This window comes from Anguilla anguilla, chromosome 7 (genome assembly GCF_013347855.1).
Source record: "Anguilla anguilla isolate fAngAng1 chromosome 7, fAngAng1.pri, whole genome shotgun sequence".
Classification (NCBI taxonomy): Eukaryota; Metazoa; Chordata; class Actinopteri; order Anguilliformes; family Anguillidae; genus Anguilla; species Anguilla anguilla.
In genome coordinates, this window is record NC_049207.1 from 28,783,133 (window position 1) to 28,805,817 (window position 22,685).

Here is a 22,685-nt window from a genome sequence, read left to right on the forward strand (position 1 = left end):
ATTAAAATTGGGGTTGAAACAAACTGGAATTAAAATAAATTAAGGAAGACCTGACTACATGTGGTGAATTCACATTAAAATAGGTTTTAAAAACTAATAAATAAACCCTCTTCCTAGTAATTTCCACACTTTTTATTTTTTTTGTTCCCCTTCAGTTCCGCTCCCTCTTCTTTGGTTCCATGCTGCCCACTTCCTCACAGGCGACCAATCAGACGCTGCGAACCCAGGAAGTACTGGCTAGTGACAGCGAGAATGAAGAGGAGGACTCATCCTTCTGATGTCATCAAGGACAGAAAAAGAGATGGAGAGAGAGAAAGAAGAGGGGAGATTTTTCTGGTGTTCAGGTGTTTTAGCCCTAGTGTTCTAGACAGAGAAACAGGAGGAGGCATCCTACACTCTGCTTTTCAGACTCTCAGAGACCAGAGACCCCACAGAGAACAGACAAAAATGTGCCCCTGCATGCACACACACACATGTATTCACATACACAGAAAAATGTAACTTCTGCTTTATTATACCATTGAGCTGTGAAGACGAAATCCAAGACTGAAGAATTAGAATAAAGGAAAAAACTTGGAGTAATAATTTCTGCTATTTTGTATTAATGTCAACATGGATTTCAATTAATATACAAACTCAAATTAAAATATTCTTATTTTCCAGATTTCTTGTCTTATCTACATTCTGTACACTCCAATGTTTCCAGTTTATGTCTCTCTCTCTCTCTCTCTCTCTCTCTCTCTCCCCTTCCCCCCACCCCCCATTCCCTGCATCTTTAGAAGATTGTGTCAAAAAATGGGGCAGAGTTTCTCTTGGAACCTGGTGTTGTACAGCTGCTGTTTCCAGGGCGAGGAATATCACTGTGTGCATGAAAACTCTTCCCCCTGGTCTGCGGCTTCTTCCTCTCTCTGTCCTTCTCTTTTTCCATCACCTTCTCTCTTTTCTTCCTGGCCTTCTCTTCCTCTCTTTCCCTCCTCTCCTGCTCCCTTCTCCCCCTTCTCCGCTGCTTGGAGCTGAGGCCATCCCCAGCCACACCGGATGCTGCCTCAGCCATGGCCATGCCTGATCCGGCCTCGTCCATACCTGACCCTTCCCCGGTCACGCCTGGTCCCACCCCATCACTGAAGTCTTGTATAAGTATGGTGGGCACTGTCATTTTGGGTGATGATGCCTTATGGTTCTTCTCACCGCCATCTCCTCCCTTCCTGTCTTTGGAGCGGTCCCCTCTCAGCATACGAAAGAGAGCAAAGCGACGCGGAGTGTCCACCGGATTGGATGACGGAAAGGGGCTGCTCTTGTCCTGGTGGGAGGGGTCACGCTTGCCGATATCCTGGGGGGTGTGGTTGGACGGGCTGATTATAGATGTGGCTTCAGAGCCGGTGTGATTTGAGTCTCTGAATGTGTCCTCGGACAGTGTGCGGGAACGGGACGCTTTGCCGCAGGGGGCACGCCGTGGTCTGTACACCCCACTGCCCTTTTCCACAATGGGGCAGGGTCCTGCAGGGGAGGGTATCTGCCCAGATCTGCTCTGGTCCTCTGGAGAGATCAGGTCACCTTCTGGTGGTGTTGGGTCAGTCCCTGTGGGCTGGGCTTCTTCCTGATGGGGATCTCTTTCCTGGGCTGTCTGTCCCACCTGAGCAGGGAGGCAGGGCAGTCGCTCAGACACGCCCCCTGTGTGTCCTGGCAGAGTCTCACTCGTTGGTCCCACAGTGGAATCCTCGCTGTGTGTGGAGCTAAAGGGGATAACCTCTGTGAATGACAGGGCTTTGGTGGGCAGCTGTGGCTCAGACACAACATTTTGCTGTGAACCTGCCTCCTCAACCTGAGCTAATAATGGTGTTACAGGTGATTGCTCACCTTTGTCTAATACAGGTGGTCCCTCAACCAGATCTACTGCATGAGACTCTTCACTATGATCTAATACAGGTGTAATAGGTAACCCTTCCACTTGATCTAATTTAGGTTTAACGGGAAACCTGTCAACCTCATGTAATACAGGTATATCAGGTAACCCTTCTACTTGATCTAACACAGGTGTAACAGGTAATCCTTCAGCCTCATCTAATAAAGATATAATGTGTAACTCCTCAACCTGATCTACAGGTGCAACAGGTAAATCCTCAACCTGATGAAGCACAAATGGCCCCTCAGTCTGATGTGCTGTAGTTGACCCCTCTCGCTGATCTAACACGGGTGAACCCTTTTCCTGATCTAGCACAGGTGTCCCCTCTCCCTGATCTAAAAGTACAACTGGTAACCTTTCACAGCCTGCCTCTGTCCCACCTTTGGGGGCTTGCTCCATTTTGGGTCTCTCAACCAATAGGGAGGGGCTGAGCAGGTTCTCACTTTCAGTCTCCCCCTGCTGGGACAGCCCCTGTCCTGTGAGGGGGCCTGGATGGTCTCCTGCTGGACTGTGATTGCCTGGCACCCCAGTCTGGGCAGTGTCCCCGGAATGTCCCCCCTGTAGTTCCACATTTCCAGAGTCCTCTAGCTGCTGCGAAATATCCCCCTCAGAGCACCCGCTGGAGTCCTGCTCACCCTGGGGAATATTTCCCAGAGACCCATCATGATTTACAGGCAAGTGTTCAGACTGTTCTACCCACCTTGGGCTAGGGAGGACCTGTTGATTAGACCCCTGAAGTTCCTGAATACCAAGATTATTGCAAGCAGAGCCTATTTGCTGCTTGTCTGTCCCACCCAATCTGTCTTCTTTTTCCTGGCATAAGCCCACATCATCATTCTGCTCCAAATCGCTCTCTGGGCTCTCCACTGTTTTACCCCAAACCAGGGAGCTAGCGCTGGGTGTTTCTGTAGCACTGTGTTGAGCATAAATGCTGGTCCTGCTTATTGTTACAGGTTTTGCTGATCCACCAGGCCCCTCCATAAAGTTGGTGTGCGTCTGGCTCAACATGGCAGAACCTTCCACAATGCCATACTCAAGAGTCGTCTCCATGGAAACAGCCAGCTGGTTCGCTGGGCTGGGTCGTACCACGGTGTGAGGTATCGGTTTGGCATGGGTGCTGTCCCCATTCGTGGATCTGCCTGCTCCATCCTGAGGCTGGTCCGTGCTTGTATGGCCGTGATTGGGAGCAGTTCTGGTGCTGTGCTGTTGTGTGGCACAGTGTGGCAATCCATCTGTGGTTTGGGCTGAGTTTCCCGCCATGCTTGTGAATGGGCACTTTAAGGGATCTCTGTGAGCTGCTTTATTGTGCTGCACCTCCTCTTCTCTCTCACTCCTCCTGCTTCTTTCTCTCCCATTCCCCCTGCCCCACTTTTCAGCCGCTCCTGCCTTCCCTCCAGCCTGCCTCCCTTGCTCTCGTTCTCCTGCTTCGCCCACTTCTCTTTTGCCTGCTTCTCCCCTGCTCCCTCTCTTCCACCTCTTCCTGAGGAGTGAAGGAGAGAGGGAGGAGGGAGAGCGCAGGGGAGGGAGGGAGAGGTTTCCCCTCTCTCTCTCTGCCCTCTTCTGCTGCTCCTCCCTCTCCTGCCCTTTCACCCAGGCCGCCTGGTAGCCATGGCAACGGTTGCGAGGGTCAAAGGTTGAGGATGGGCGCTCTTTTCTCCATCTCTCTAGCTCTCTCTCCGTCTCTCTCTCCAGGTCCCTGCCAGAGAGAGGGACTGAGCACACCTGAGAGAGGGGTGAGAGAGAGGGAAATAGAGAGAAGAAGAGGGAAAGGGGAGAGGATGTTGCAAGAGTGAGAGAAAAGAATGGGGGAGGGAGATGGAGACAGAGAGTAGGAGAATTTATTTGCTGCCCATCACAAATTAGTCCCATAAGGCCCAGCGCCTAGTCTTACACTAACACAAGTACTCTTTTACACTAACCCTTATGCTAACATATGCCAACTTTTAGGCTAACATTTTTGTTACCTCTTATGCTAATTTTTGTGCTATCTGTTATGCTAACTCTTATGCAATGGCTTGCTGGTTCTACTGCTCATAAAAGTCACAACTTTGCCATGGATCTCACACGTTGCAGAAGGGGTGGAGCTGGACTGTCTCACCTCCTCAATGAAAGTGTCGTCCTCTGGTGGAACCTGGGCCTTGATGCCGCGTAGTCTCTCCAGGGTCTCCATCTGGCCTTCACACTCCTCCCTCTGGACTTGCCGCCCTAATGCCCGCCGTACCAGCACCACTGCCACCTGGAACAACACCCGTACACCTGCAACAGAGGAGAGATAGACTGCATTACTGCATGGCTAGTGCAACCAGAGAGTTTCACCACATTTTTAGCACAACATGAGGGTTTCATTGTGTGGCTCATACAGCCTGGATGGTATCACCACATTTTCTGTGAAACTTGAGAGTTTCACTCATAGACCGTATAAAAATATGGACGAAGTGCTTCATGACATCACCCACTGATTTGCTATGGTTAGTGCTCACTGGCGCATGAAGCCCAAACTAGGGCGCAGCCACATTGCCCGTTGCAACCAACGCAAGCGCAGTGGAGCGAAAGAGTGGAGTCCACGACTACAGGAAAATCCACCCCGATTACTTTACATGGTAATTAGACACACCCATAACAAGCATGGTCTTGCAACCATAAAACCATACTGTCATAACATTTCAAAAAAGTTAATTGCGCAAGATACATTTAGTGTTCAAATATTTACATAGAAAAATAGATAAAATAGATCACTAGCTAGTTAGCTTACTAGCTAGCTAGTTTTATAGACAGATAGATAAGAGATCTAGATAGCTAGACAGATATATCACAAGATAACTAGCAAGTTAGCTAGATAGACAGATAGATCGATAGCAAGACAGTAAACTTGCTCCCCCTAGCTAAGTAAATCCCACTAGCTTGTCTTCTTAAAGAAGCTTCAAAACTGCTTACAAATCTGATTTCACCAACAACATATATAAATTATAAAAGACGAGACTTTATGAGAATCAACTGAAACCCCAAAATGGTCAGAAATCGCGTTTTGACATAGAACCGTTTATCTGATAATGTCTCAACACAGCATCACACCTGCTGCTGAAGAACTCTGCCTCGCTGCGAGGATGGGGAGATCCTTATGGTCATACGGTAGTTGGACAAGCCATATTGCACGCACTGAAATGAACTCAGATTTGGGAATTTTGGCAGAATTATTTTTAAAAATCAGACCCAGGGGAGACATTACAAGGGATGGGATTAACTAGTTAAACCATCATTTCTTGTGTAAAAAATGTATTGACTTTATATTTCCTCAGAGAAAATTGGCCTCTTTTCAGACTTTCCCCATTGACTTAACATTGGGTGGGCGGGGTTTCAAGTTCTTTTTGCAACCAGGCATTGCAGTTCATGCAGTAGCCACTGGGGTAAAAGGCTTCACTAATAGAGGCGAGTTGTTGCCCTTTGGTTTCATTGCATGGGTTACAAAGCCTGATGGTTTTACCACATTTCTGTACAACCTGGGGGTTTCACTGCATTGCTAGTGCAGCCAAGGGGTTTCACTGCTTTGGTCGTACAGCCTGGATGTTTTTTTGTACAGTTTCTCTGTATGGCTAATACATCATGGGGAATTTCTTAAAAAGACCAAAGCACAATAACGTCACATATAGCGTTGCAAAGTGTAAATTTTGGAAGGGAAGTTAAGCTCGAGAATTTTGGGAATTTTTCACAATTTCAATATAAAAATCTTACCTTTTAATAGTGAACTTATTTGGGGGGGGGGGGATACACATAAAAAGCAATACTAGGTCTTATGGCATGTTTTGGTTCAAAGTATGCCCATTCTACTAAACTCCTCAAAAAAAGTTTGGGAATTTGTGTTTGGTTGATCATATCTCTGTTGTCACTGTATTATTAGCATTGTAACTTATATCATTGGAAAGCCTGTTCATTTCCCTTTACAATGATGTCCCATTTGTAAGGATCATGCATTTGTATGTTGAGCAGCACAGCTGATTATGTGGGTGGGGTCCCAGGTGAAATGTGCCAAATTTCCCTGCCAATGTCAAACAGTGTATTCTCCTGTTGTATTCTCCAGTGTATTCTCCCAATGCTAATAATACAGTAACAACAGAGATATGATCGACCAAACACAAATTTTCAAATAATTGGATATAATTATATATTTTATATGTTAAATAAATACTCGCTTATACTTACTTTTTATTTTGGAATCCGGCACTACTGTCACCTGGAACTACTTTCCACCATACCAACGGTAACAGTTACACCACACACCAGAGACGTGTGACCAGTAAAGTAAGAGCGTTTTTTTTGAAGAACGTTTGCATCATGCCTAAAAAGAAGTGCAAATCACTGTCGGCAAGTCAAATGCAAGAGATTTGCGTGAGGTAGCGAATCTCCAGAGAAGTCAGGTAAGAATTCTGAAGTATATTGCTGATTCACCGCTTGGCGTTAGCATGCTAATAAAGTACCTAGGTAGCTAGCTCAGCATTCGTTTTTCATGCTTCTTGCGGTCGGCGCGGTCTACACGGTGCAGACTGTGAACGTCAGGTCATTTCATAGTTATTGCGGTCAGAGCGGCTTGAAGAACAAAGTTCACGTTCTCTCACCATAGCGACGCCAGTCATTGCAACGCGGTCTATGCGGCCCCAGTCTGATTCCTCACCATGACAGAAATGATGAGCTTCCTTTCACATTTGTCAGGCGACAGTTCCCCGTCAGGCTGGCTTTCTCAGTTAGCATCAACAAAGTTCAGGGAGAAGAAAATTAGCAAGTTGGCATCTACCTTCCTCAGCCTGTGTTCGCTCATGGCCAGCTCTACACAGTCTTCTCCAGGGGAAAGAGAGCCACCAACGCGCAAGTTTTTATTGAAGGAAATGAGGACAGAATAACAGACAACATTGTGTATAAGGAGCTACTATAATTCTGTGTAAGTAGCTGTAATTTGGCATCCTACCCTACCCTTTATATATATATATACATATTGTGCGAAAGTCTTAGCCACCTGTAAAAAAAAATGCTGTACAGCTAAGATGCTTTCAAAAATAATGAAATGAAAGGTTATAAATATCGAAAAAATAATATAAAGAGCAGTAAATAGTTAAAAACAATCAATGTTTGGTGTGACCACCATTCGCCTCTAAAACTACATCAATTCTCTTAGGTGCACTGTCCTGCAGTTTTATAAGAAAATCGGCTGGTAGGTTGTTTCAAGCATTTTGGAGAACTTGTCACAGTTCTTCTGCAGAAGTTGGCTGTTTCGCTTGCTTCTGGCTCTCCAGGTAATCCCAGAGACCCTTGATCAAGTTTTTATCTGAAAAGTAGTCTATTACTTAAAATATTACTTTATTTAACAAAATTCAAAAATGTATATATTATATTTAAAAATCTAGGGTGCCTGAGACTTTTGCACAGTACTGTATATATATATATATATATATATATATATACTGTCAACAAGCCCTAAAGTTTTGTATGGACAGTTTTCCTTTGTTTCTTTTTTACTCTTTAACTTATATGTAATACAATATATATTTCTATCCTTCACCTTATCTGTTTGCACAATCTTGGGGGGGCCGAAAAACTGTGTATGTGACAAATAATTACTATGACCTTAATACAAATATACAATATTATTATTACTGTTTTATAATATGACAGTTGTGTGTGTGTACTTTTTCGGATATGTGCCATGCCCCTTTCGTCGCATCCCTTCCAAATTCACCATTAATACTTGGGGGTCTGCCCTTTGCACAGGATATTTTTAAGGGGTGGGGCCACAGGGTCAAGGGGGTTCAGGGGAGGCTGTGGGTGAAAGCAATGGCGAGGGCTGGGGTACAGGGGCAAAGGTCTCAGGGGTCAGGGGAGGGTCAAGGAAAAAGGTTGCAATGCCCAAAGGGCGCTTTGTTCTAGTTTAATTGAATTGTAACCATGCACTACATTCAGCAGCGCACTCTTCCGTCACACGTACTGATAATTTGCCAGCATCCCTTTAAATAGGAATTCAGTAAAATTACAACCCTCTGCATGCACAGTGCATTCTCCCATCACATGTGCAGCCCACATATCTGCCAACACTACCGCACTGTCTGAGCCAAAGGACTACATGCTTTCAGGTAAGTTTTTATTATATTACTGGAGTGAATATATTTTATATTTTTTATGATATTTCAATGAACCGCCGGATAGTAGCCTAATACAAAGTACACAGTTTATACCTTGTTAACACCTTCTGCTAGCTAGCTGTTACCATGTGATGTAGCTTGATTGAGCATGCTAATTGAGGAGTTTTAATTAATCTATTTCCATTCAATCTTTATTGTAAAACATTTATAAATGAGTTGTTCACTTTAAACCCTAAGGCCTATTCTGACAGCGGTATTAATTCAGTTTATCGTTTAGTTTATATTCGCCAATGAAAATAATACATTTCGTCATGTTTTTGTTTACAAAAGTGAATTATTATTTCGTTATGTTTTGTTTTCGTCATGAAAAAGGGGTCGTAACGAATATTTTTTGTTGACGAAATTAACGCCGTCTGATAAGTAGGCTATTTTTATCGCTGTGAAGCGGCATGGAGACATCGTATAAATATTGGTAATTTTGGACAAGCAGTTGGCTCCTCTTCAAAACTTTCCGTCTTTGGTCATGTAGTGTGGTGCCGAAGTCACTTGGCACTACTCACAGTATACTGCTCGTCATTAGAACCGTGGGGTCAACGGACCCCTTGCGCAGTAAAATTGGATGTATTTTGTTAATGTTTATTCCACACTGTCATTCCTTGACTTTTTCTAAAAACTCTGTTTACTATCTATGTAAATAGAATTCTAAAACAACACTCGGAAGACTGTTTTTAGGGGGGGGGGGGGTTAGGTGTTAAGAGAAAAGTCTTTTTTTTTTGGAGGGGGGTCATAGGGAATGTTTGCAATTATGTCTGCTTATGATATGGTAAAAGGTTTGTTTCTATCTGCATATGACATGGTAAATGCAGCCTGAGCAAATAGGGCTATATTTCCATTTTATTCCCGTTAATTCCCATAAATTCCTATTAATTCCCATGGAAAGTTTACACCTTGAATATTCCTGGAATTTTGCAACCCTAGTCAAACACCAGTAAAGGACACAGAGAGAGCGAAGAGGATGAGGGACCGACCGTAGCAGAAGAACAGGTCCCAGACTCTAAGCAGGGTGCTGAAAGGCAGGTGTCGGGCATAGAGACACATCAGCCAGTCTGTAGCAAACATGAGTGGCTCTACACCATGTTTGAGCAGGTGCCTGTGTGCGGAGGGACACACCCTGTGCAGCACACCACTGAGCATGGCTGCGTCGAACAGCACACCCTCCTGTGGAAGGATCAGGTCAAAGTGGTTAGAATGAAATCATGCCTAGAAAAGTATTGATAAAGCGCCTCAGAGTAGAAGTGCTGATATACGGTCAGTTTGGCCTTTTAGCACAAATTGAGTGAAGTTAGGATATAGACAGGGGAAACTGATCTGAAATCAGCATTACTTTCAGGAGTTTCATGAATAAAAAGACCCATAGGGACCCAGCTACCACAGCTGAGGTGTGAGTGGGTGTAGTACAGGGATCTCACCAGCAGGGGGCTGTAGTACCCAGGAAGGTATTGCTCACTGATCTGAACCAGACACCAGAATGCTTCCTAAGAGAGAGAGAGAGAGAGCACACACCATTCCACAGATGCACTGAAACATACAGCACTGATGTAGTAAGATTACTTTATTCAGTTTCTCACATAAGCCACTCAGAAATGAACAGAAGCAAAAAGATGAAAGCTTGCCTTCAACTTCAGTGAAATTGGGAGGCAGGCAATCATCTTAATATTTGCAGCCTTTTATTAATATTGTGACTATTATTATGATGATAATGATGATGAATATTATTAGGGGTCCAAGCAATGAAGCTGCTGGAACCCAACTGTTTTGTTCCACTTTTTATTAGGGTTCCAAGCAGTGAATCTGCGGGAACTGTACTGTTTTTGTTAAGTTTTTCCTTCTTTTTAGGGGTTCAAGCAGCAAAGCTGCTGGATCCCGATTGTTCTGATCTATTTTTAAAAAAATTTTATTAGGAGTCCAAGCAGTGAAGCTGCTGCGACCCTATAGTTTTTATTTCATTTTTAGTGGTCCAGGCTGTAAAGCTGCTAGAACTCTTGTTTTTGTTCAAATTTTTATTTATTATTGTTTTCTATTTTTTTTTTCCCTCCTGTGTTTTGGCTTAAAGGCTTATAATGTTTGTTTGGACAGGTGAAAATGGTGAAATTTGGTAGGACCATTAAGGCAGAGATCTCCTACGATCATTATTAAAATTACACAGATTTTATCCAGTTGGTGGAGCTATAGCGACCAATGGTATATTCAATATTTAAACTCATAACTTTTGAACCGATTACGGTAGAAAGACGTGAAAGGCTAGTGTCTCGGGATTCCTCTCCTCATGCTGAACAAAAAAGTATCTTGGACAATCAAAGGGCGTATGATTAGATTTTTTGCTATTTTGCATTCCTATTTTGCATCCTCAACTCCTCTGAAGGTGACTGACCAATTTGCATGAAACTTGCACTGATATGGTCAGGGGACACTTTTATTTAAAAGCTATATTAAAAAAAGTGAAAAATTCAATTGCAGTGTTGAACGGTTTAAAAATGTAGAAACGACAGCTAATTTTGTGTCCATGTAGGAAAGCTAATTGAGTCTTACTGTTTTGAATGAGCTTAATTGCTATTATACCGTGTCATGATGCTTTCCTCATTTTAGGGATTTTGGGCTGTTCAAATTCGATGATACTTGGCACAGTGGAAGACAGATAGTGCAAGAGTATTTTTGCCACCGATTCATCACTTGAAGGCGCTATAATAGTCTGTTAAAAATTTAGTTTTTAATCAATCATATCTCCTCCACTGTTCGACCTAGAGACTTGAAAACAGTGTCTGTAGTTGTCCCTTATCACAAAGAACAAATTTGCCTCCAGGAACCAGAAGACCAATGTACTGTATTTTCCGCCACTACTCCTCCTACAAAGATTAACAGATTTGGACAAAAATTGGTATTTTGCCTCACCTCACCTTTGCAGTGGGTATGGAAAAATATTGGTGAATGACAAGCGAATTAATCAGCAGGGGGTGTGGCCTCACAAAAATGCAAATATTTCCAAAACCGTTTTGGCGTAAAGTTATGAAACTTGGTACATGTATTGACATTTAGATCAATACTGCAGCTGTGAAGTCATAGCCCAGTTGAACTATATAATGGTGCTACAGAGGTAAAAATATAAACAACATTTAAATATTCACTAAAAATCACTGTTGCATGAAACAGGTCTGTAAGTTGATGGCTTGGTCCTAATGTAAAGTTCCTGTCCACCATCATTGACTCTCTGTGCATGTCAACTGCTCAGACCCTGGTATTCGCTGCTTGCAGCTATTACTATTATTTTTATTATTATTGCCTAAAACAGAATGGGCAGCAAAAACCATGAATCATAGAGCTATGAAACAGACGGATGACACATTAAAGTGTCTTAGTAAGGTGTTGGGACACCACAAGCTGCCAGAACAGCTTCAATGTCCCATGGCATAGATTCCACAAATCTCTGGAACTCTACTGGAGGGATGGAACACCATTCTTACAAAAGATATTCCCTCTTTTGGTGTTTCAATGATGGTGGTGGACAGCGCTGTCTAACACATTGGTCCAAAATCTCCCATAGGTGTAATCTGGTGACTGCGAAGGCCATAGCATATGACTCACATAATTTTCATACTCATCAAACCATTCATCCTTTTGCCCTGTTGTAGATGGGGGCATTGTCATCCTGGAAGAGACCACTCCCATCAGGATAGAAATGTTTCATCATTAGATAAAGGTGATCACTCAGAATAACTTTGCATTGATTTGCAGTGACCCTTCCCTCTAAGGGGACAAGTGGACCCAAACCATGCCAGGAAAATGCCCCCCACAGCATAACAGAGCCACCAGACCCCCTCTCTGTTACATCAGTAGATCTTGCTCCTTCAGGTGAACAACTTTGCCTGAAGTAACATCTGCTATCATTTTGTTTTTCGCCATTAAAGTCTTTTTTTTTGCAAAACCTACTCCTGCAAACTAATCTGGGGCCATTTGGCCTATTGTAAACAATTTAGGCTAGAAAGAGTCTCTGGAGTCTGAACCTCAATAATTATATTTACAAAGTGTAATCTTTTCAAAACAATATGGCCACCACATGTCAATAAATTTTTTTGGGTGCGGCCATTTTTTACTAAAACAGTTGTAACTCATAAACGCCATGTCCAATCCTCACAACATTTGGAATATAGGTAGTCTTTTTGAGAAAGAACCAAATAAGTTTGAATTTCTACAACTCTTCATTTTTGACTCAAGAAACAACATTGGCAGCCATTTTGTTTTTCCACCTGTCACATGCCAGCGTTATACCCCTGGGAGGGAGATGCAGCAGTGCTGGGAGACACTGTTGGTTGCCGCATGGAAAGAGAGAAAGTGCACCCACACAAACACAAAATCTAATTAACGACCCTTCCCCCTCACGGGTTCCAGGCAAAAACAATAAACTAAAACAACAAGCTAAAATAGCAAAGACAAAAGAAAGTAAAACAGCGTGACCACTTTCCCGTGCGCCACCCATAGCTGGCCCGCTTTCTAGCTGGCACCAGCTCCTCCAACTTCCCAGTGGCGGATTACTTTCTTTTTCTTTCTTGCTTGCTTGAACAACGCTCCAAAATAAAACGAAACAAAAAAATCATAACAGTGCTCTCGTTGTGAGCTCCCGGTCTTGGCCCCGAACTGTGGAGAGCAGCACACCTTTTACCACCTGGGCTAATTAGCTAATGCAACCCAGGTGCATGTGCTCTCTCCACCAGCTGGCTCAGCCGAGACCAATCCGCTTCTCTGGTGGATCCAATTCAACACCACCATTTTGAATTTTTGACATAAACCAACTGTCGGGAAATAGTCATAGGACATTAAGCTGACTGTCATGAAATTCGGGTTGAAACTTAAAAATTATTGAAAAAAAAATTTTTACTTTCAAAATAATATCGGCCACCATATGCAAATCAACAATTGTGGGCATGGCCAATTTTACTAAAACAGCTGGGAGCTTTATTCGATCATCAGGAAACTTGGCGTGCATATGCAGTGCCAGACTTTGAGGCACTAATGAGGCATGCTAATTTTGCTGGTATTTTGCCAATAGGTGGCGCTGTATGAGGAAAATGAATAAAAATTCCTGTAGCTCCTCAATTGCTGGACAAAGCAAGTTGAATATTTGCATGCTTTGTCTTTCCACCATTGGATGTACAATAGAAAAGGCATATCTGAAAAAATATAGTAAAAATGAATAAAGCCAATTAGTTGTGAGTAGGCATGTGACAGGTTTAGCAATGGGTGAACATGAAATTACATTTACATGTTCATGTATGTTTACCTCTAAGCTACAAAATACCATGCTAAATTTTGTGACAGAGACTGAAAATTGGACCATTCATCCAAAATGTGTCTTTACAGCTAAAAAATACATAATTGCCACTTGCTGCCTCTTAATTACTGATTGCGGTTGTATTTTTAGTTATTATTTATGGTTTTCATTGTATTAATTATTGTTTGTAACGTTGTGCAAGTGTTAAATCCAATGCATACATTGCTGTCTTGACTTGATCTTGGTGCATGCCATTCATTTATTCATTTTAATTACATGTAATGAAAAACACAGCTACATAGAGTATGCACACAAACACACAGTGCAGAACTTTACCTCAGCAGGCATAATCATCAAAAGCACTGCAGCCACAGGTCCTTGCCCCTGACAGTACCCCTCATCAGGCCTGAACTGCGTGTAAGCCTTCAGGACCCGAAATAGCCCCTGTTGCCTGCCCCAAAAAAAAAGTACAAACAAACAACTTTGAGGTAAATAAGAGGAGCTGACTGTGTCCAGGGTTTTTCAGCAGTTGTGTTTCATAGCCTGTAATTCAGGACAAATCACTGAACACCATCTTTGTGTGATGTCACAAAGACACTTGAAGAACCCTTTACCCATGGCCGTCTCTAGAGAGGAACATCTCGTGGAAAGGGAACTGCCTGTCGATGTCTCTCTCAATCATATCCACCCAGGTTTGCAGGGCAGGGGAGGAGTCAAGTGTCTGAGAGGGTGGAGAAGAGTTGTTGAAGGATTGCTTTGGATGAACATTAGATTATACCACAGATATTCACAAAGAAGCAAAGAATATGGTCATAAAGTGTCTCTCATCTGACAGTCTCTCTCACTTGGTAAAGTGTCTCTCATCCGACAGTCTCTTTCACTTGGTAAAGTGTCTCTCACCTGGCACAGTCTCTCTCACTTGGTAAAGTGTCTCTCATCCGACAGTCTCTTTCACTTGGTAAAGTGTCTCTCACCTGGCACAGTCTCTCTCACTTGGTAAAGTGTCTCTCATCCGACAGTCTCTTTCACTTGGTAAAGTGTCTCTCACCTGGCACAGTCTCTTTTACTTGGTAAAGTGTTTCTCATCTGACAGTCTCTCTCACCAGGTAAAGTGTCTAATCTGATACAGTCTCTCACCTGAAAAAGTATCTCACCTGGCACAGCCTCTCTTACCTTGCATAGTCTCTCTTACCTGGTAAAGTCTCCTGTTTTTACTCCTCCTCTCTGTGGCATAGCAAAGTAGAGGCCAACACCGAGCCCTGAGAGATGCTGGGATACCCTTCCGACACTGTTCTTTCACCTGAACAAGAGAGAGAGAAAACTGAATATGTTGCAGAGTGCTTTTGTTTAATACAACTATCCTTTAAGTACTATTCAACAATAAATGCAGTTGTAGTCATTTGAATTGATTTGGTTTGATTTGGTAAAGCCACTTGAATTGTTGTTGTTGTGCACTCATTTCTAGTTTCTAGTTGTGTGTTATGTATGTTTGTAGTTCTGTCATGTCATGCCAATTAAGAATTTGAAAATAACTGAAAGGGGAAGGGGATAAAAGATATTTGAATCTATAACTTCATTACTCACATCTTACACAAATCACTCAGCATTTTGTCACCTTGTTCTGTCATCAGGGCTCAATCCCCAGCAGTAAACATTATTGCTTGGTCCCATTTGTACCTCACCTTGTTGGTCTTCTTCAGCAAAGTGTGATCCCATTGGCCGATGATGTTCAGCCATTTTGTCTCCCTTTGTCTGATCACCTCAGGGGGCGGGCCTTCAGCTCTGACACACACAGCGTCAATACAAATCAACACACAGCATTGTAACACAGAGATTTCATTGTCTACAAGCTAATTAATGATTTATTCCAGTCCCCAATGAGTTAGAGTACATTTAGGCATCTAGCAGATGCACTCTTTTTAAGAGTTTCACACACACAATTTATACAGCTGGATATTTCACTGACACAGTTCATGGTAAATACCTTGCTGAAGGGTACAATGGCAGCATCCGAGCTGGGAATCCAACCCACAACTTTGAGGTCTCAAGCTCAGTTCCCTAACCACTGTACTACACTGCCACCCAAGCAGTCCCCATTCAACAACACAGGTGGCCTTCAGCCAATCAGATTTCAGGGGAGAGAGTGAGGAGTAGTAAGTATCTGCTGAGCTTTCACTCAAACTCAGGACTTTCCCATTAAAAATAGCTGAAAAGGACAAATTCCACAAAGACACAAACTGAGGATGTGTGGAAAAATGAAACAAATTATTTACAAAAAAGAAAAGATGCTGGAGTGCTTGATATGTGTTTATATCGTGTAATATAACTCCAAGTATAGGTAGCAAGAAAACACGATCCCTAGATTAAAACAAGAAAGAGAAACCAAAGTTCTGTTAAGGAAAAATCTAATAAGGCGAGAAATTCACACATTCTTTCCAACAAACATTTGTAGTTTCATGGGACTTTAAGAAACACCAGTATTTGACTACTGCTTATGTTGATATCAGCAATATATTCGACTTTATCTCACTTAAGTTACACAAGACTGTTGGCAATACACAGTAATACATTTCTATATTCATTAAGGGCAAGAGATAGCTGTACACTGCAGAAAAGTGTCTTAACCGGTGTTTTGGTCTTGAAATAAGAATTAAAAACTTGTATGACAGTGTCTTACCCCATTGGCAGTGTACAAAACCACCACACAGCAAGCAAGAGGTGCCTATCCATCAATATTCCTAAATAATATCTGCACTGCAAAAACCCAAATATAAGTCTCAACAAGTATTTTAGTTTGACAGTTTTTAAGATTTTAAGTCTCATTACAAGACTAAAACACTTGTTAACACAGTGTGAGTGAGTGACCACAGCCCAAGACAACAGCAGCACAACCACATCTGTCAGGAGAACATGTTTCTGCCAGTGATAAATAAAAACAGGCAATTGCCTCAAGACTATCTTTGATGACCTTTCTGGAGATACCAATACACGCTTCTATACTCTTGTGCACATGCAAAACCAGTTTAAAGTCTATCTGCAGCATGTTCTCATGTTGGTCAACCTGGGACCACTGTTGTTTTTCCCCCGAGTCCGCAACATTCAGCGCCCCCACCCCCCCATGTCTTGCTGCAAAATCACTTGCCCTCCGGGGACAAATAAAGTTTAAAGTTTTTTCTCTTACATTCTTGCTTTGAAGTGCTTTGAGCACTGCTTGAAAAGCACTCTATATTTTAAAGTTTTGATTTCTGTAAAATGTCATCAGTATAACAAAGACAGTCTCAAAGTTTACAGTAGCGAGTCTCCCTTCTGTGACCTTTGGACAAATGAGGAAGAAGGGTCACATCTCTGTCTAGAGTTCATGCCATCTTCTACTCTCAATTATTTAATTTGCCCTAATCATTTGTGTCGGCACAATTAAGTGAAATTTGGAAAGAAAACAACTGAATCACACAGATGAAGCAAGAAGCTGACATATTTGAGGTATTTTTTAACTTTTAATTAAAGGTAGCACCTATTCTAGTGTTCTTAAGCAAAAGCCAACAGAACAAATGTAAGCAACACACAGTAGCACAGCTCGGGCAAAGAATATTAAGGCCAAAAACAGTTATGTAATTAAAGTATGGCATGGAAGGCCCTTAGAGTATTAATTACTTTGAAAAATGTTCAGGTAGGTTGTAGTGGTTGTTTTGCAGGGGAGATCAAATGTGGTGATGCTGCTGTCCTAACATTGTTTTTTCTTGCATTTTTAATGTTGTTCCATTCCATCAAAAACAGACAATGACCATTGCCTTTTTTTAAAAATTATGCATATAAAGGAAATGCAAATAATTAGGTTACAATATGTTTTACTTTTGTCTCGCACACACAGAAAACAGAAAACAGGAAACAGGAAACAGGAAAACCACACTCTGACAGTGCATGCGTTTTCATGAAAGCAAACCAGGATGTTGAGGAGGAGAGAACTACAGATGTGACAGTCTGTCTCACTGACTTAGCAGGCCATGCTTTGCTCGGATACTGACCCAACAGTAGAGCCGGTGCCCAGTATAAACCCAAAACGATCTGTCTCCGAGGCTGGCAGTCCAATGTTCAGTAGAGACATGTTATCAGAACTGGAACTGTCTTCACTATTTGGGTCAACCTGGGTCGACATAGGCTCCATAACGACTGAAAGAGAGACAGAGAGAGGAGACGGAGAGGGACAGCAAGAGAGAGAGGGGGGAGGGGAAAGAGAGACTAACAGGAGGCTACCACATTTTAAAACACCTCCTTACTAGCCTGTAAGCTCTTGGTCACTGATTATCTGTACTATGTCTCACCATCTTTACTGTGAATACCTAAAGAGCCATATAGACCACAGATGCTTCACGCTTATTTCCCCCGTTTACCAACATACTGTCAAAACCCTTTAAATGATCCCACTCTCAGCACAACTACAGGCCTGTGATACACCATCAGTACTGAAGTATTGTATTTATGTGTTAAGGAGGAGAACAACATAATTCAAAACAGATAAGCATAACTTTGTATTTTTGTTAGTTTATTATTTGGTGAGTAAATTTTTTACTCTACTTCTCAAACTACAAATGTCAAAAATGAAAATGACGAATAAAATACCTCAGATTGTAGTTTCCTCTGTCAGTTCATTTAGTGAGAAGTTTGCTGGTGAGGTAATTCTGGTAAAGAAAAGATGCAGTAAAGCAGAGATCGTTAGCAAGGCAAGGGAAACTTCCGCCAAGAAGCCAGTGGGGGTGTGATGCCTGTGTGTGTGTGTGTGTGTGTGTGTGTGTGTGTGCACGAGCGCGCATGCGTGAGTATGAGTGTGTGTGTCTGTGCATGTGCGTGCTAGTTTATTTCCATGTTAAAATATATAATGTATAGATACAATGAGCTGCATAATGTTTTTTTTTCTTGATTTGGCTCTGTAGGCCACAATTTTAGATTTGTTATCAAGCTATTTGAATGTGGTTAAACTACAGACAGACAGATTCTTATCTTTTCTTAACGGGTATTATATATGTTTTCATTTCACCACGTAGAAAGCACTTTTTATACCTAATCCCCCCATTTGTTTGGGACAAATGACTTTGCAGGTGTTTTGATTAGTCAAGTGTGTTCAATTGCTTCCTTAGTGCAGGTATAGGAGAGCAATCAGTACCTAGTCATTAAGCTTTTGATTGCTGATGCAGTCTGTTATTGCCATTTGCCAACATGAAGAAAAAAGTTGTGCCAATGAAAGTCAAGAGAAATAAAAACAAACCAGTCACAGACATTGGCCAATACTTAGGCTTACCAAAAACATGTCTGGAACATTATTAAGAAAAAAGAGAACACTGGTGAGCTCAATAATCGCAAAGGACCTAGTAGGCTAAGAAGAACTCTGCAGTTGATGACTGAAGAATTATCTCCATAATTACTTAAACCCTTGAACACCTGTTTGTCAGATCAGACCCACTCTTCAGGAGGCAGGCATGGATGTGTCAGTGACTACTGACCACAGTAGACTTCAGGATCAGAACACTACACTGCAAAATGCAAACCACTAGTTAGCTGCAAATACAGGATGGCTAGGTTACAGTTTGCTGAAAAATACCTGAAAGAGCCTGCAGACCCAAAAACTGTAAAATTCTTGACTGGCCAAGTCATTCACCTGATCTGAATCCAAATGAACATGCATTTCATATGCTGAAGAAAAAATGTAAGGCAACTAGCCCCTGGAACACTCCATAATGATGTTCATAATTGTTGTGACGTTACTCCATAACTTACAGTCTTTCTCGACGCCATGTTCGGGTTAAAACTGCGCGTGTGTTGTCCAGAACTGCTTTGTCCAAAACTGCTTTCTCCGAGTCTGCAGCCAGTTGAGTCTTGTTGAAAGCGTCTATAGCATAATGCATTGTGGATTTTGTCTATAGGATTGGGGCTCTTAAAATAATTCTCACTGTCTGAGGAGGGGAATTTGGGAATAAGGTGCTTTCCTATTATCCAGCTTGAATAGCCAGTTTTACACTGAAGGGAACTTGACAAGATGGACCGAATAGGGCTTTACAGTCCTCCTATTTCAGGAGCATTTGCTCCTGAAAATTTATGTGCCAACAGGAAAAATAATTTAGGAGCACATCTACTAATTGGGATACATTAGTGTGCTCCTAAAGTTTTCAACACAGGAGCACATGTGGCCCTTGGAAAAAATTGTTAGCGTACAGCCCGGCCCAATAGTATATCTTGTCAAATATTATATAGCCTATATATATATATATATATATATATATATATATATATACACACAAATATATAAGCACACTAGTATAGGATACTTTCTTAAAATAAGAAAGTGTACTTGGTTCACTTTTGGACATGTATACAGATCAGGAAAATATACTTAAGCTTAAACTTGAATTTATTTGCAACCTTTAGTACACCAAGTATTCTCAAGTAGGCTGCAGAAATAATAAAATACTTAACTAGTAGTAAGTCACTAGTGCTCGGAGGATGTTTAAGTTTTAATGTTATTCACTAAAACGAGAGCCAGTTTAGTTTAGTCACAAAACTGTCAAATTCAGACTAGTGGGTCTATATTTAACGTTAACGTGTAGCCTACAGTTTAAATTTAATTACATTTTTTGGTAAGGGGTGGTTTTATGGTTTTAAGCACTCCGCGCTATGATGGCATTGTAAATATAAGTGTGTGAATGACGAACGTTTTTATGTTTTATGCATGGTAGGTTTGATCTAAATGCATTTACAGAATATAGCATTTTTTCCCAAAGATGGTATTTCAATGACAATAATCCAATTAAATCTCATCTTTGGCCAAATCGAGCTATTAATATAGCTTGATTTCAACTGTGCATGTAAACGTAGCTACTGAGTGTGCTGTGCCACTCTTAATGGGCCCACTGTCTCTTTTATATTTTGTTTATTTAGCATTAGCTTGACATAATGAACAATATTGTATATCTGGGCATTCATAAAATTTTTCTTTCACCACTCAAAAATCATATTTCGTCATAGCAACAAGATAAACCCGACAATAGCCCTAAAATATGCCAAAACAGCAGTGAAAATGCTGCTCACTGAATAACGAGAAAAATTTTATTTAATTGTTTTTTTATTTAATCTTTATTTACCCAGGAAAGGTTCAGTGAGCATGGACGCTCTTTTGCAGGAACGCCCTGCTTCACATTCACACCTGGGAGCTGCCCAGTACAACCACAATCCTCTATTGTTGGCCACTGAGCAGCTCCACTGGAGGGAGAGAACATTTTTTAGCCAATTTAAATCAAGGGATGATTAAGTGGCAAGTTTTGTGAGAGCCAGATCTGGGATTTTAGCCAGGACACTGGGGAACACCCTAATCTTTGTCATGGGATCTTTAATGACCACAGTGAGTCAGGACCTCGGTTTAACGTCTCATCCAAAAGACGGCATCTCCTACAGCACAGTGTCCCCGTCACTGCACTGGGGCATTGGGGTTTATTTGACCAGAGGGAAGATTGCCCCCTGCTGGCCCACCAACACCACTTCCAGCAGCAACTCAGTATTCCCTGGTGGTCTCCCATCCAAGTACTAACCAAGCCCACATCTGCTTAGCTTCAGCCAGTCAGCAGGAGCAGAGTGTGTCATGGTATGGCTGCAAAGTTTTAAAAAATGATACCATGTCATTCTACAGTCAATATCTGGGATTAAATATTGAATAAATATACAAACTTACCATTGGTTTTACACGTAGAGATGTCACTTTTGAGACTGAGTGGCCATATATTGTCTTGGACAATCTGTTTGTCAAATACACGCGCATTTGTGATGCCTGGGTACCTTCCAAAATAGCTGTGCGTAATACCACAGGTGTTGTTTACGGCGTTGTTGCCCTTTTTTATTACGGTTTGGCTTGGTTGACAATTCATTTATTCATTAGGTGAGAGTATAAGCTTTCTAACAATGTATAACATGTCTAATTTTGCTTTTGAAATAGCGTTTTTTAGGTCAGCGTAAGCGAATGTTGGGCATAGCTAAGCCTTATGTTTGCTGATAGACCTAGCTGACATCATTTTCTGGAGGAAGACAGAAGCGGATAGAACTGTATCAGTGATTTACTGTCTCTGTCCTATCTACTGAAAACAGTTAAGATTTCATCATGGCCATGTAAGTATTACTGCTCAAAATATTTCTGTTATATACGTTATTTCTGAAATTGAATGTATTTAAATAGGCTAGTGGTATTTTATAATGAGGATATTTCACACTGTAATGTAAGCGTTTGTTGTTGTCTAGTAGTTTTTGTGATGCATGCTACAGTGATGACATGAGAGTTGGAACATTGCCAAAACGTGGTGGACGGTTGAAAATTGTTTTCATGTCGTCCCATCCCCATACAAGAAAACATACCACAGTACAGAGTATAGAAATACATACAAGAGTTAATTATTACACATTTAGGTACTGTACAGCATTGTGTGACAATATTTTTGCATTATTTTTACATCTGATATCAATGTTTCATCTTAAAACTTCCTAAGGCGCTCATTTATATGCTTTACAATGGAGAAAAAGCATTATATTCCCTCTTGGAATGATTTTGGATATGTTTCTGGACCCCTAGCTATTTTAGACCACTGTACTGACGGAAAGCTTGCAATTCCCACTTGAAAATGATGATGATGTTTCTTGAGTCAAAACAGTTGATTTGTAGTGAAATATGTGAATATGTTGTGATTTATAGCAATGCATAATTTAGACATTTTGGGTAGATTTGGAGACGCTGCTTAGTTTTTGCTTCATAGATCTTTAGTAGTTCTACATATCCACCCTTTAATTTTATGAACTTGTGGTCAAGAAGTTTTTGATCCAGGACATGTATACTTTAACCTGCTGTATATGTGCAATCTCTCAGAATTTCATTTCAAACTAAAAAAGTGCAAATTCATTTTAGATTTTTTGCTTAGACAATTGCATTTGTGGAACTTTATTTCTTCCAAATGTATGAATATAAACGAATCTAAGTTAGTATTGTAAATTGTACAAATGGCTTGCTTCATTTAAGCCATTTTCAAGTTCAAGTCTCTGTGATGTACACATTTGGAGTTATGAAGCTTTAAATAGGGTACCCCCTAAATGGGCAAGGATTGGCCAGATTTGGCATGTGGCAAGGGGTTAAATGCAATTTTGACTGACATGCACGTTTTGCTGGTAGCCTAAACCGGACATTATGATATTGCTCAAATGAAATGGCCTAAACTTTTTTCACAAGGGAAACTTGGATTTGCTTATGTAAATGGGGATAGGGATGATTTGAATGGCACAAACCCATTTAGATCATGGCAGAGAGACAGGC

The 22,685-nt window shown here is 41.5% G+C and overlaps 2 protein-coding genes across 6 annotated transcripts in view; one reads left to right on the forward strand and one right to left on the reverse strand.

The window, feature by feature from the left end:
* Positions 1-664, forward strand: part of rad9a (RAD9 checkpoint clamp component A) — an 87,197-nt gene extending 86,533 nt beyond the window's left edge. For all 5 annotated transcript variants that reach the window (XM_035427599.1, XM_035427600.1, XM_035427601.1 and 2 more), the window contains one exon: positions 156-664. In XM_035427599.1, the coding sequence (XP_035283490.1) occupies positions 156-278 (123 nt within the window). In that variant the 3' untranslated portion in view covers positions 279-664. The remainder of the gene's footprint in view (positions 1-155) is intronic.
* tbc1d10c (TBC1 domain family, member 10C) lies at positions 494-18,112 on the reverse strand. Its single transcript, XM_035427597.1, has 10 exons — positions 17,969-18,112; positions 17,374-17,518; positions 15,034-15,133; positions 14,544-14,651; positions 13,966-14,072; positions 13,688-13,802; positions 9,498-9,563; positions 9,057-9,246; positions 4,002-4,159; positions 494-3,625 (listed from the first exon to the last, which is right to left on the reverse strand). Exons 2-10 carry the CDS (start codon positions 17,511-17,513, stop codon positions 776-778), a joined length of 3,834 nt encoding a protein of 1,277 aa, XP_035283488.1. The 5' UTR covers positions 17,514-17,518; positions 17,969-18,112; the 3' UTR covers positions 494-775.
* Positions 18,113-22,685: the final 4,573 nt, after the last annotated feature.